Source organism: Zosterops lateralis (assembly GCF_965231275.1).
Source record: "Zosterops lateralis genome assembly, chromosome: 7".
NCBI lineage: Eukaryota > Metazoa > Chordata > Aves > Passeriformes > Zosteropidae > Zosterops > Zosterops lateralis.
In genome coordinates this window covers 4,336,006-4,349,007 of record NC_139767.1, presented here as the reverse complement: position 1 = coordinate 4,349,007, position 13,002 = coordinate 4,336,006, and the positions used below count along the sequence as shown (strand labels likewise).

At 43.7% G+C, this 13,002-nt stretch overlaps 1 protein-coding gene across 2 annotated transcripts in view; it reads right to left on the bottom strand.

Moving 5' to 3' along the window:
- Window positions 1-13,002, bottom strand: part of ERBB4 (erb-b2 receptor tyrosine kinase 4) — a gene marked incomplete at its 5' end in the record, with an annotated part of 578,832 nt that overhangs the window by 12,566 nt on the left and 553,264 nt on the right. For both annotated transcript variants that reach the window (XM_083864953.1, XM_083864954.1), the window contains one exon: window positions 11,955-12,125. In XM_083864953.1, coding sequence (XP_083721079.1) covers window positions 11,955-12,125 — 171 coding nt within the window. The remainder of the gene's footprint in view (window positions 1-11,954; window positions 12,126-13,002) is intronic.

Genomic DNA, 13,002 nt, shown 5'->3' with positions numbered 1-13,002 from the left:
CAGCCCTGTCCCAAGCATCAGGAGACCATGGACTGCCATTAATGTGTTCATTGCTACTTTTGCTGAAAAGGGCCTTTCCAGTCAGTGGCCTGCCAACTAAGATCACTATAATTGTGTTTTTTCATGCCTCCCCTTTAGTGCTGTGCTAAACATCTCTGTCTGCCAACACCCCTTTACCATAGAACCTTACACATGGCTCTCTCCACCACTGCTGTCTGCACATTTTTACTTCTTTACTGGTTTTCCCCATGAGCTGATACCCCGTGGCCACTGTTCCATTAGAACAAGAGGCAAAAAAACCAGCTGTGGTGCCATTTAGTAAGCTTGAAAATGTTATATAATTGTTTAAATGTCCTTAAATTGACTGGTAATTGCAATGTGAGGTCATAATTTTGTAGGCTTCCAAGATTACCCTCAGACAACTCTTATTGGTCAGGACATGAATCACACTGTGAGAAGAAAATATGTTTGGATTTTACCAGGTAAAACATAAATAGCTTGTTTTGTATGTGAAATTCAATTTACTTTGTTGATTTTTGGAAGCAGTGGGGGGGTTGTTTTTGCATTTAAAATACTATCTTGAAAAAATCAGGGTGTTCCTTTGGTGAAAAGTGCTAGAATTTTTGATTTCTGATCCTAAAAGTCTCACTGGAATTATCAACTCTGTCTTTTTGGATAGACCTTAGAGCTGGTTGCTCAAAGACCTCACTACATAAGCCTATTTAAAATCTCAGCTTCTTACTACTTAAGTCTCATACTAAAAAAAAAAAAAAAAAGAAAAAAAAATCAATACTGGCTCACTTTTGATGGTGTAATGTGTGTTATATCCATTAGTTGTGGAGTGCACACATACATTGACAGGGTAACTCATCACACTCCAGAAGGAGACTCACTTTTTGAACTGCTCACAAACAGAAATACCCAAGATTTCATTCTGTACACCACATGATTGAATTTTATGCAAAACCATGACAACACAGAGGAAGAATAAACCCAAGAAAATGTCTCCTAAAGCCTTTTTCCAAGGCCCTCTGGTATGAAATACAAGCGACTCATCAGCTGTTATAACAGCCAATGTTTGTGTAAAATGAGCCTTGATCAGAGTGGTAAATAACATTTCTGTGAATATTGGCTTGTGCTATTGCTTTCTATTCATTAATTTCATTTTCCAATTCCTTGCTTCTAAAAACTCCTGAAGGTAAATATCTCTTCCTTTATAGCAGGGACATAATATTTTCTGGCTGCATCTTAAACTGTAATGAAATCAAAGCCTTGTTGGGTCCCCCCGGCTGCTGCAGAGCTGGTTTTCCTGGCCACCCACAGAAATGTTGATAGGGTTGCACAGTCATTGCTGTTTCTTGCTCTTAAGCAGCCTGCTAAACTCATGGGACTGGAAGATTTCTCTCTGCTAAAGGCAAGGCTTTGCCAACATAAATATACTCACATGTCTGAGCCGACCCTGACACTGCTCAAAGTGCATAAAACCCAACTCCCCCTTCCTCTCCTCTCCTGTTGCACACAGGAAGCACCAAACACAGCAGGAGTGAAACACTCCTGGCCTTCTCACTGGGATGCTGCTCCCAAGTCCTCTCCAGGGGCATCCTGTGCTCCATGCCTCAGGCAACTCAGTGATTATCTGCCTTGAGCAAGCTCTGGCAACTTCTTTGTTCATCAGTCCTGGGCTGTGTGCCACCAGAAACAACTCACTCTCCTCCTTCCCCTAGGAACTCTTTACCTAATTTCAAACCAAGGGAGTGTCCAGGCTCAAGTCACCAAACCACAGCACTGTGAGATACAAGACCTTGCTGCAAGCACCAAAATTTCAGCAGTTCTGCAGGAAGGACAGCTGATCTATGTGAGTGGACCTGAATAACTTTGGGATGGCCTGGTGGGTCTGCAGGCAGAGCACACAATGCAGAGTGTCCCATCAGCCCCCAAGCAAACTCCAGCGACATTCCAAGGGAGCAGCCTGGCATTTACAACTGATCCAAATCAAAATTCAAATAGGAAAGACCATTCCAGGAAAACAGCCACCTCTGCTTGGCTGCAGTCCTGCTTCCACAGAATTTGCAGACTGCTATGCCCTGCTCCAGACAGCAAACATTTCTGAGATGAAAACCAAAGGGAAAGACACGCACCATGAGATCACTGTGCAATGTTAAATAGAAATGGAATGCTGTTTGTACAGTAACTGCTGGAAGGCTCTGCAGACCTCTAGGGGCTTCTGGCCCCAGCCCCTGCTCAGAGAAGGGCCATATATAAAAGGAAAGAATTTAAACACCTCCCTGGGCTGTTAAGGTTCAAGCATATCCATCCCTACAGCCCACAGCACCTGACACAAGTCTGGCATTCCTTGGCCATAAAGTTGGGGATCAGGGAATCCTTATGGGAAATGATGACATCCCAGCCCCTTTTCCAGCAGTGCCTGTTCTCAGAATGTGTCACACGTTCTAACTGAAATGTCCATCACAAGTACAGAAACAATGTAAGTACCAGCCTGTGTGAAGTGTTTGCTCCAGTCTCCAACAACTGCTTCTTCTACAGTGGAGACACAAAACACCCAGCTTAAATCAGCAAGGGAAAAAATAAACAGAAGAAACAAAATCTGAATCTTTTTCTACATCTAAGTTTTTGCTCTTTGCCAGAGGACAGACAGCCTGAGCTCTAACTCAGTTCCCCTGGGCTGCCTGTGTCAGCTGGGTATGCCAGCCCATGTCCTGGCACAAGGGTGGGTTTAAGGCATCCCTGAACCTGTCCATGTTCCCTGGCCCCCTGGGTTCAGGTCAGTACTGACCAACTTCTCAGCTTCAGATAAGTCATCATCACCTTCCCTTGCATTATGTTCTCTCATAACAGCTGTTTTCATACTTAACTCTTTAAGAGTTAACTCTCTTTGTCAAGCAGTCCATATGGATTGGGATACCCAAGCTGCCTTCTAAGACTCATTTAATCTGACCTGTGAACAGTAAATGACATATATCACAAATATAACCTTGGCACAGTGCTATGGGAAACATAACTATAAACAGTATTTCCTGTGCTGTTACTGGAAAATACCAGACATAAACCATTTATTTTCAGTGTAACACTTCACCAAGTAGAGAAGTCAAAGATGACAACACCACGAATGAAAATAATCTCTTAAGAGATGCCCAGTTTGGGCACAAAACTCAGTATCCAGCTGCACTGACAGGAAAAGGCAGGTGAAATGCTTTCCTGTAGCCTCATCTCTTTGAGCCTGATACATGGGCTGGAAATAAAAGCACTCTCCTGCTGCATGGCACCAAAGGCTTGGAAACTCACCTGTTCTCTGGACCTCAGCAACCTGCATCCTTCCCACCTTAGGAGAGGCTGGCCAATGGATTTCAGCTGGCACAAAGTGCACTTTGAGCTAAGCATGATACAGGAAGGGAGATGCAAGGATTCCCTTTCCTTTTACTTTGCATCTAATGCGAAGACACTAATGCATCTGAGTGTCAAACAGAGAGCAGAGCAGGAAGGGAGACAGCTGGCATTGCCTATCCTTTCCTTTCATTCCCCTTGACTCCCCATCCTTCCTGTCACCCAGGACTGGCTTTCTGTCACTCTTTTCTTAATACACTCTCCAAGATACTTTACAGTAAATGGCACTTTTGAACACTGAGCCAATTCCCCACAATTTGAAAGGCAAGAGGTGCCATTTCCCACCTGTTCTAACAATTCCCTGTGGGACAGAGGGGTCAGCACTGCTCCTGCTCCCGTGCTGTCCAAGACACAGGACCAGCAACATCTCCTTTTCTCTACAAATCTCAAGCTTCAAATCTCAAAACAGGGAAAAGATGGAGAATAGGACCAAAGCCACAACACACCCATGATTTGTGATTGTGACATGGAAGATAAAAAAGAAAAAAAAAAAAAAAGGCACAAAAGAAAGTTGATGAGCGATGCTGGGAGGAGCAGCAGCCCCCTCCTATGAGCACACTGCACTGCCATCTTCCCCAGCCTGTTTTATACAGTAATCAAAGGATATTCTGAGCCTCTCAAAATGCCATCAACCCTCATTGAGAATGAAATAGAGCACATCTCCATCGAAGCCTTTACAGCAGTAATCATTGCCACATGCTGGCCTGAACAGGGAGCTTTTACAGACAAAGATGGGTTTTAAAAATAAAATAAAAAAGCCTTCCTAAAATCTGAATAGAAACTTGATGATAATCTCCCAATTTTATTATGCAAGGGGGAAAAGAAACCCATAATTGTGCACTCTTGGTCTCTTAAAGCAAAGAATAGGCTTCTTGATGAAATGCTGAGTTGATTTAGAGCAGGGCTGAGGTTCTGGTGGCAATAATAGTCTAAAAGAACTAACCATCCAGCTGATTTGGATAAAATAATCATTTTTCAACATTCTAAATCTACACTTCATCTATGCCTCCTCCCACTTCTCCCAACTGCATCTTTTGGAGAGTCTTTTTATAGCTTTGAAAATTATTTTCCCCTCCCCTCCCACAGCATTCAACAAGAAAGGCAGACTCTTTGCTCTGCCTAACAAAGGGCTGTTTTTTAGGCTGTGCTGGCATTTAGCTCTATTACATCTATGTTTAGAAAGTACAGTATAGAGTGTTTATTTTCCAGGACGCTCTGTAGTCCTCCTGCCCCCTGGGAGTCTTCCCAAAGCATTATCCCAGGAGTCCCACTGCCCTGGGACTCAGCCTTCTCCATCCAGGGGCTGCTCCCTGCAGCTCTGTCTGGTGCACTTGCAAATCATCCCCCTGTGTATTTTTTAGGTGCTTTTATTGTTTTAAGAAAAGCACAAAGTGCGTTCCTCACAAATGGATATTTTCCATTAACAATTTCTGCTTCACATCTCGTCACAGAAGGAAAATTTTCTCCCTGCTCTCATAATTATTTCCTGACTCTCAGTCCACTTTTCCATCTACTGAATTATGTAGAGTTGTTTAGCTTGCTGTTTTCCAAGAATGCCTCATCAGTGCAGTGTAAAAATATTTATTACTTACTCTTTTTATATCTATTGACTTTTTCTTTTCAGGATAGAAAAGAAAAGGGATCAGCTGTGAGCTCTCTTTACTGTTAACACAGCCAGCAGCTATTCATGGATCAAGCAGATGCTGCCTGATTTTAAACCAGTTTATATTAAAGCCCAATGAATTTACATGTCACACATCAAGGATGGATGCAATGTACAAATACAGTCTCTCCCACTGATTCCACTGAGCTTGCAGAAACTACTGTGAGGTGCTGATTTTGTTATTAATCCATCACAATTTGCAGTAGCCAAAACACCATCCAATTCTTTAGGAAAGTCTCTAACTCCTTATGCCTGACTCTGAAGCTATGTGCCTCAATACAGAAGCCTGAATGTGACAGAAAATAGCTAAAGCATTAAAAACGCACTGTCTCAAAGCATTTCCCTGAAAAATCCTGAGTTAACTTGACCAGTTGGTTCTGACAATCAGTTCAGGCTGAGAAGGGTTTACTCCTTGAGAAATATCACTGATTTCAGCCTGTCTGCAAAGCAAGAAACTAATTGCCACAAAGCACTTTCAAAGAATTCTCTGGGAAGACCCAGGAATCATCTATTCCATCCGAGTCCTCCATAGGCATTTTCTTCCCTTCTCCTCTAGCAAGCCTAGCAAGTTTTAAAAAGGTATTTAAATACCCCTGTTGTAGATACACATATTTTGTAAGAAGCTTTCCTTTTTTATGTAAAATATTAAGACCAAAATAATTTTTGCCATAATATCTTTTATAGTGTATTTTTACCTGCTTATTCTCAGTACTTGTTCCCTCTGAACAATGAAATTAGGCTGACTAGAATTAGTCTGGGTTCATCTCCTGCTTTTTATGGACAAGGTTGGCCTGGTGTATCCACACTTTCAACAAAGACTAGAAACAGACCCAGAAGAATTTTCCAGAAGAAAAGAAGTAAATAGGCAAAATATTTGTGATGATGTGTCAGACACCAACTAAACACTAACAGCTCTTGAGAAGTGCTTAATGCAAAAGGCAGAGCAGAGCAGACAGGAGGCTCCTACCTCTGGAATTAAAATGTAGGAAAGCAGAAAATAGGAATTGGAGCTCGGAATTACCCTAAAGCTCTGAAGGCAGTAAATGCAGCCAGTTTCTCCTAGGGAAACACACAAAATGTTGTGTTTAGCAAAAGACACACAGAAGGGCTCAAACAAACTTCTCTAAGTAATCATAAAAATTGAAAGAAGCAAGAGAGCAAATACAGAGTTACTCAGTGTAATAATTTGAAACACTATGAAATGCTTTGAATCAATGTCTAGTTGGTTTACAAGACCATCTGTTCTGGCATTGGAGTTTTTATTGCCACACTTGCATAAGGAAGTGACAGAGGCAAAAAAATGACTACTAAGATTTTCAGGAAGTTTTTGATCACCTTTTAAGGAGCAGCAATTAAAGAAAAGGGACAGAAATAACTAAAGAAGACCACAGCCTGACAGACTGCCCCAGGAGATATCAAATTTAGGGGAAGATTTGGTCATATTACTTTTTGGGAAGATACTGCAGAAGCAGAAATGTGGCAAACACCACAAACAAACAAACAAAAAAGAGACATTTGTGTCGTCATCATTTAACAGCAAACACATACAAATGGTAATATCCTGTTTAGCCTTTTAAGCAGAAGAACCAGAGAATCAGAGAATATCCTGAACTGGAAGGGACCCACAAGGATCATCAAGTGCAGCTCCTGGCCCTGCACAAGAATCACACAGTGATAACCAGAGGTTTCTGATAGCTGGCAGCTCCTTAAATCTAGCACAAAAAAGTGCATGGCAGGCAGGAACAGGATCCAAACCCTGCTAAAGAGTCAGCATTAATTGCTCAGTGAAACTGTGATGTATTTTCCATCCCACCTAATACAATCAAGACAATCTTTCTAAAAGACAAACTCCACCTCAAACAGAATTTCTGCACTTGATGCAGAAATTAAGAGACAAGAGACTCTTGTCTATGCCTTGCCAGAAGGTTGGACAAAATGCTTTTAATGGCTCCATATAGCCTGGGGGCCTCTTCACATACATTTGGGATTAACTTCAAGATGAAGCAGTTTTACTGCCATCAGTGCCATGTGGCCAGGACACACCTGGAGAAATGACTGCGGCAGGAACATTTAATTGTCTTCTCTTACAGGAAAAGAAATGGGGGCCAGGTGCTGCTAAAGCCCTGGACGCAAGAGGATCATGGTCAAACCACAGCTCTCTCTGATGCCTCACTGTCCCATTGGGGTCACCAGAAACTGATGCTTTGGGAAGGCTGACCTGGAACAGAGACTGGACAGAACTAGAGAATATAGTAGATAGTTCTTGAAAGGCCTTAAAGAATACACCTTGGGCAGGACAAGAGCCTGGCCAGGACTACACCCAAGGTGGACTCAGAATGGATGACCAGTCTTATACTTGGATGACAAGGTCTCACACTTTTATAAGTTTTGGTCCATTTGCATATTGGGGTTTAATTGTCTAGTTACAGCTTCAGGTTATGAAGTCTCATCCTTCTTGTTTTCTCTTCAGCCCACCATTGTTTGTGCTTTTGGGTCTGAAAACTTGTACCCATTGTCCTTGGTCTCCAGCAGGAAAAGGATTTGTTTTGTCTCCTACTCTGTGAAGAGCTGACTGCCGCTTAATATGAGGCTCAGAACTGCACCCCTGGGCAGCACAGAATCTGAAAAAAGTTAAAACTTAAGACATCACCTCCTGGCTTTTTTACCAGACTTAAGGCCATGCCAGGACTGCTGCAGTGGCACAGCAGATACTGCTCAGAGAACGGAAAACTGGCTTCCAGTGTCCCACAGTGTGCTTTAGCTATGCAGGATAGTCTCCACGGACATATGGATTAGACATCTCTGAAAAAAACCTGCTTGATATTTAATTGCAGGGTGGGCAGGTGCTTCCATGATATATAGAGTATGGAATGAAATTACAGGGACAGGATCAGTGAGTAATAAACAGCATAGACAGTTTTCATCAGGAATTAGCCGAGGATTTAGAGCGAGAAGCATCGTGGGGCACACGGAGTGCTCGCTGTATTAGCATTATCTCTGCACACACAAGACAGCACTCGTTACAAATACCTGAATGAATCATTTAATGGATGTGAATGCAGGACACTCGAGCCCTAGCTGGGATCCCGTGCTCATGGAAACACTGCCGAGGATTCAGCTTATCTCTCAGGAGCACAGAGCTTCTAAAACTCTATTTTTCTGGAGTATCTCTAGACAGTGGAAAATAAAAACTGGAAAAAGCCAGAGACGAAATTGCAACTGAAGAGTTTCTGATCCAATGAAAGAATTCAATTTAGCTTAGGATGGTAATTTTTATTTAAAAGCTGCAGCAGTCACAGAGTGGACTTCACAACAGAGGCCACTGTTAAGGGTCAGAGCCTGTGCAGGACTCTGCTCCAGCAGCACAGGTAGGGCCCAAGGACATGCCAGCAGGGAGTCAGTGTGGATGTGATGGAAATGCTGAAGCTGTATCTGAGCCTTGCAGCTTCATAAATCTCTGTAACCCTTGGAGGAAGAAGAATGTGAAACTTCTTTGGGAGCTGGCAACTTCCCAGAAGCCTTCCCTCTCCCAGTGTTCTATCCACAGGCTGCAGCACTCCAGTGTTAATGCACATAATGCTCTTTTCTTCCCATGGGGGGAGTGTTTTACACAAGCCTCCTCCAGTGGTGCCTCTCCCACTAAGAAACTGCAAGGATTTAGACCTGAGACCACTGCAGGGAAACTTCAGGGCTCCACTGAAAAAGTAAATGCTCCTGCTCTTCCTTCATTCCTTGACTTCAAGGCCTACGTGGGAGAAGGTTCATGATCTCCTTGCCTCCTTCCTGCCCACTTCTGTCCCCATGGAGCTGTGCTGCTGGACCACTCAACCAACACTGTCAGCACAGAGAAGGAGCACAGTCCCCCCACTGACCCCTTGGCCATTAAATCTGCCATTGGAACAGCTCAGGTGGGACATACAGTGCCTTTCCTGCTTCCCTATCCCTGAAAATGACCTGGAGATCATGTAGCTGTTTTCTGTGTGTTTTCCTTCACCAAACTGCCTCACAATCTCCCCACCACATGCAATTTGCCAGATACAGTGAACACAGACTCCCTAAGCTGTATCCATTCATGTGGCTGCAGCAGCACCATAATGAGTTTGTGCAATATCTATATGCTGCACTAAACAAACGTAAATCAGAGACCATCCAAAGGAAACACTGAGATGGAATCAGACAAGTGCAGACAGAGAGCTCTGACAGCATTTCAGTTCTATGTGATTCCTGTAGCTGACATCCATCTGCACTGAACTACGCACAGCAGATGCACTAGTACCTTAAAGGAGTGACTGTGTTATGTTTAAACCAATCCTCACTAAAAGAACAATTAACGTGCTGAGAAAGTGAGTGCTCTACAATGGCAACAGAATGTATGTGGCTTTCTGCTCACATGAAAACACCTCTCTGCAAAGGAAACCAGGAGTTCTGCTTTCCACCTTAGCCCTCTCTGACCTCTCTGTCTGGTCTGGGTCAGACAACTTGGCTCACAAACTGAAAATTTTTGCCAAAGGGTAATTCCAGCTTTGTTTAAATGTTAGATTGCTGCACAATGCCAGAGAAAAATTCCCAGCAACAGGAGTCACTGACAAGAGGATAGTGTCTTCCTACTGTCATTAAATTGAATTGCAAAGCAAAGCTCCCACTGTCTTTAGTGGTACAAGATCACAGTTTCAAACCAAGATGGGAAATTGTGAGCTGAGGAAAGGAGACGTCACATCAAGAATGTGATGGAGTCTCTGTATGGCAAAAATAAGGCCTGGGGTCTCTTTCTGGTCTCTTTCTGCAGCTCTGCTGAATTCAAGATCACACTTGATATGCAAGCAGCTGCAATGGTGTGCTTTGAAGTTGGGCAAAGGCTTTGTGAAAGTTATTTGCATTTTCATATAATAACACCATCACCACCATCCCTAATGATAATAATAAAAATAAATGCCTGTGTTTTCATTCCATGAATATCCCAGTGACCATGCTGCCCAAATAACACATTGTAAATAAATATTTCAGAATATTAACTCCAGGATTTTTATTGGAATTCCCTCAGCTCTAGTGGGGTCCTCAGTGGGGCTGGTACCAAAGACAGAAGGCAAAAGGAGATGTGGAAAAAGCAAGTACATTTTTCTACTAAGCCTTTCTCCTTGAAAAGTGTCCCAGTGTTTCCAGCAAATATGGGAATGAGATGAATATAACAAACCCAAGATGTCAGCCCTCTCAGCCCTATGTTGCTGTAAATGGAATTACTCCACTGTGTCAAACTAAGCTCCAGTGATTTACATCCCTGTGGCAGTGAGTACCTTCCAAAGGTAACTGCTGTCCTCAGAAGTTGTCAGGAAGGGAAACAACCTCTGCAGAGAGCTAGTAGTAAACCTGACTTATTTCAGATCACCATCAATTAACTCTTGTAGCCACCAAAAGAAAGTTTCTCACTTACTGCTAAATCATGCATTGTCCCCACTTCACTGTCTTTCAGTGATGCAGGAGAAATGCTACATGAATCCAGACCTCTCCAGTTTCCTTGCCTTTAAAACAGCAGCAACTTCCTCCCAAACTGACTACTAAGATCAGATTTGTCTTCCTTATTCCCAGAAAGCACTGATTTTCTCAGGAGAGGGTAAGGAGCTTCCTGCAGGGTATGGCCAGAGCCATGGATGGATACTGGCTCAGATTATACTTGGCTCCTTCACTCACCTCTTGCTTTGTCTCACATGCTGTAATCAGCTCACACCTGGCTGTGAATTTCGAACTATCTCAGCTAAGGATAAATGTCCAAAAAGTGTCTAAAGCATGATGAATAAACACCAGCATTTCCGAGGGACTGTACTTAGGGTTTAAACTGTGACTTTGGACCAAAAGGAGCCTGGAGAGAAAACAAGTCCCTAGTTAAAACACACCTGATGCCCGTGTGAATGCCCTCCCATCAGTAATGCATTTCATCCTCTCTTAGTTATGTGAGAAGGGCAACTGAACTGTTCAAAGGCTGGAGCCAAGCACAGGAAGAGGACAGACCTGCTGAGGAGGGAAAACACATTCCAGAGATGTGACTTAGCTCCTCACCTGCAGCAGGGCACAGGGATGTAGGACAGGATTCAACACCCCAGAGCTCCCACAGCAGGGCTGAGACTGCTCTGCAGCTGACAGCAGTTAGTGCATAGAGAAAAACACTCCAGAAAGTTACTTATCCTACTGGGAATGCCCAATGTAGGCAGCAATGTTCACCCCTGCTGCTCCAGTAACTCGAAATGAGCTCTGGGGGAAGAGCTTAGATTGTATCCCTATCCCTTAGATGGCTGGAGTTCTGTGAGCTGAATTCCCCCTGCACACTCTCTGTGCCTCAGGCCCCCACGTACAATGAGGACCATTTCCTCCCTGACAGGGAGGGTGCAAAGATCAGCCTGCCAACATCTGCCACGTGCTCAGCACAAACACACATTGGGAAGGGGAGCTATGAAAGCATCACATGCAAACAGGAAGAGGGGCTGCGTTGGAAATCTGGCTCCAGACACAAAAGCCACATTATCTGCTTATTCCAGCTGCCCTCACTGACATCAGTGCCAGCCCTGCCAAGACAACAGGATGGCAGCACCAGGGCTGTGGACTTCCTGCCCACATCACAGTGCAGATGCAACACTGCTTGACTTCAGGAGCCTCAGCTGTGCTTCCAGGCCAGGCAGCCCAAGCTGAGCCTTTGTTCACTCGAGGCTGGGCTATTAATTTAGAATTCACTGGGGCACAATGAACAGGGAGCCCAGTGACAACATTTTTATAGCCACTCTCCTTACAATGGGAGCTTGTAATTCCCCAAGGCAGTGCTGGCCTGTGTTTGATTGGTGTGCTTAAATCTCCACCTGTGCTTTTGTAATAACCAATATTTTCTGCCAGAGTTTGCTCTTACCCTGTTGGAATCAATTCTTGTCCTGGAGGTGTAGATGGGAGGAGGAATGTTGAAGGCTTGAGGAACAAGATACTCTTCAGCATCCATCATATCTTCCAGGTCTTCCTCATCAAGAAGATTTTGGAAGAACTTGCTGTCATTTGGGCTTGGGAGCTTCATACGATCATCTCCCTAAACAGATTGTATGGAGAGAGGAAAAACATCAAAAGATGGATTAATTTCCCAAAGAGAAAATTTCAGCCTTCCTAATGCCCTGGCAGCCAGGCTGCAGGGACCACACATGCTGGTTTGTTTGTTCAAAAAAAAGCACTATATCCACATAATTTGTGGGTTTGTTTCATTGTTGGGTTTTATTTGTTTATTTTTTGTTTTACTGGGAATATGATGATGAAAAGGGAGTAACTGCATGAATCAAGCAAAATCATGTTTTTGGCATTCTTGTGATTGAGCTTTTGTTCTTTCTTCTCTCTTTTTCCCATACAAGATCTGTTTCTGACCAGGTTCTGACATATTTTGTGAAATATCTCGGCTATTTAGGCTCAGATAGAAGGGGTAGGGAATTACAAGGAAACTGTCCTGTCTGGATGTTTGCTTTATTTTACTTTGTACTTTGAGGGACTTAGAGGGTAAATTTCTCTCCTACCCATATGGAAAATTTTGCAGAATGAAAGAGAGCTGAAAACAACAAAAATCAAACCAGGGAGCAACAGTCCCTTGAAATAACACCTATGAGCTGGAGAGGCAAATCCACTTGTGGATTTGTGGCACTTGCTTGGTGCCACCAAACATCCCAAAAGGCAGCCCATGCCACCTCATCAGCCTACAGAAACAATGCTAAACTCCACTGGCTGGCTGGAGAGTGGCCTCCCACTCCTCGGGAATTCTTATGCCCCATGTGGAATCCAGCAGGGAATGATGGCTGCATGCAGACCCACTGAAAAGCTCAAACTTGCTGTTGATTGCACCTGGGTGGGATGGGGCAGTGCTGATGGCAGAGGTCCCAGTGCAATGCAGTGAGCCTGGTTTCTCCTCCAGGAGCTCCTGTTGT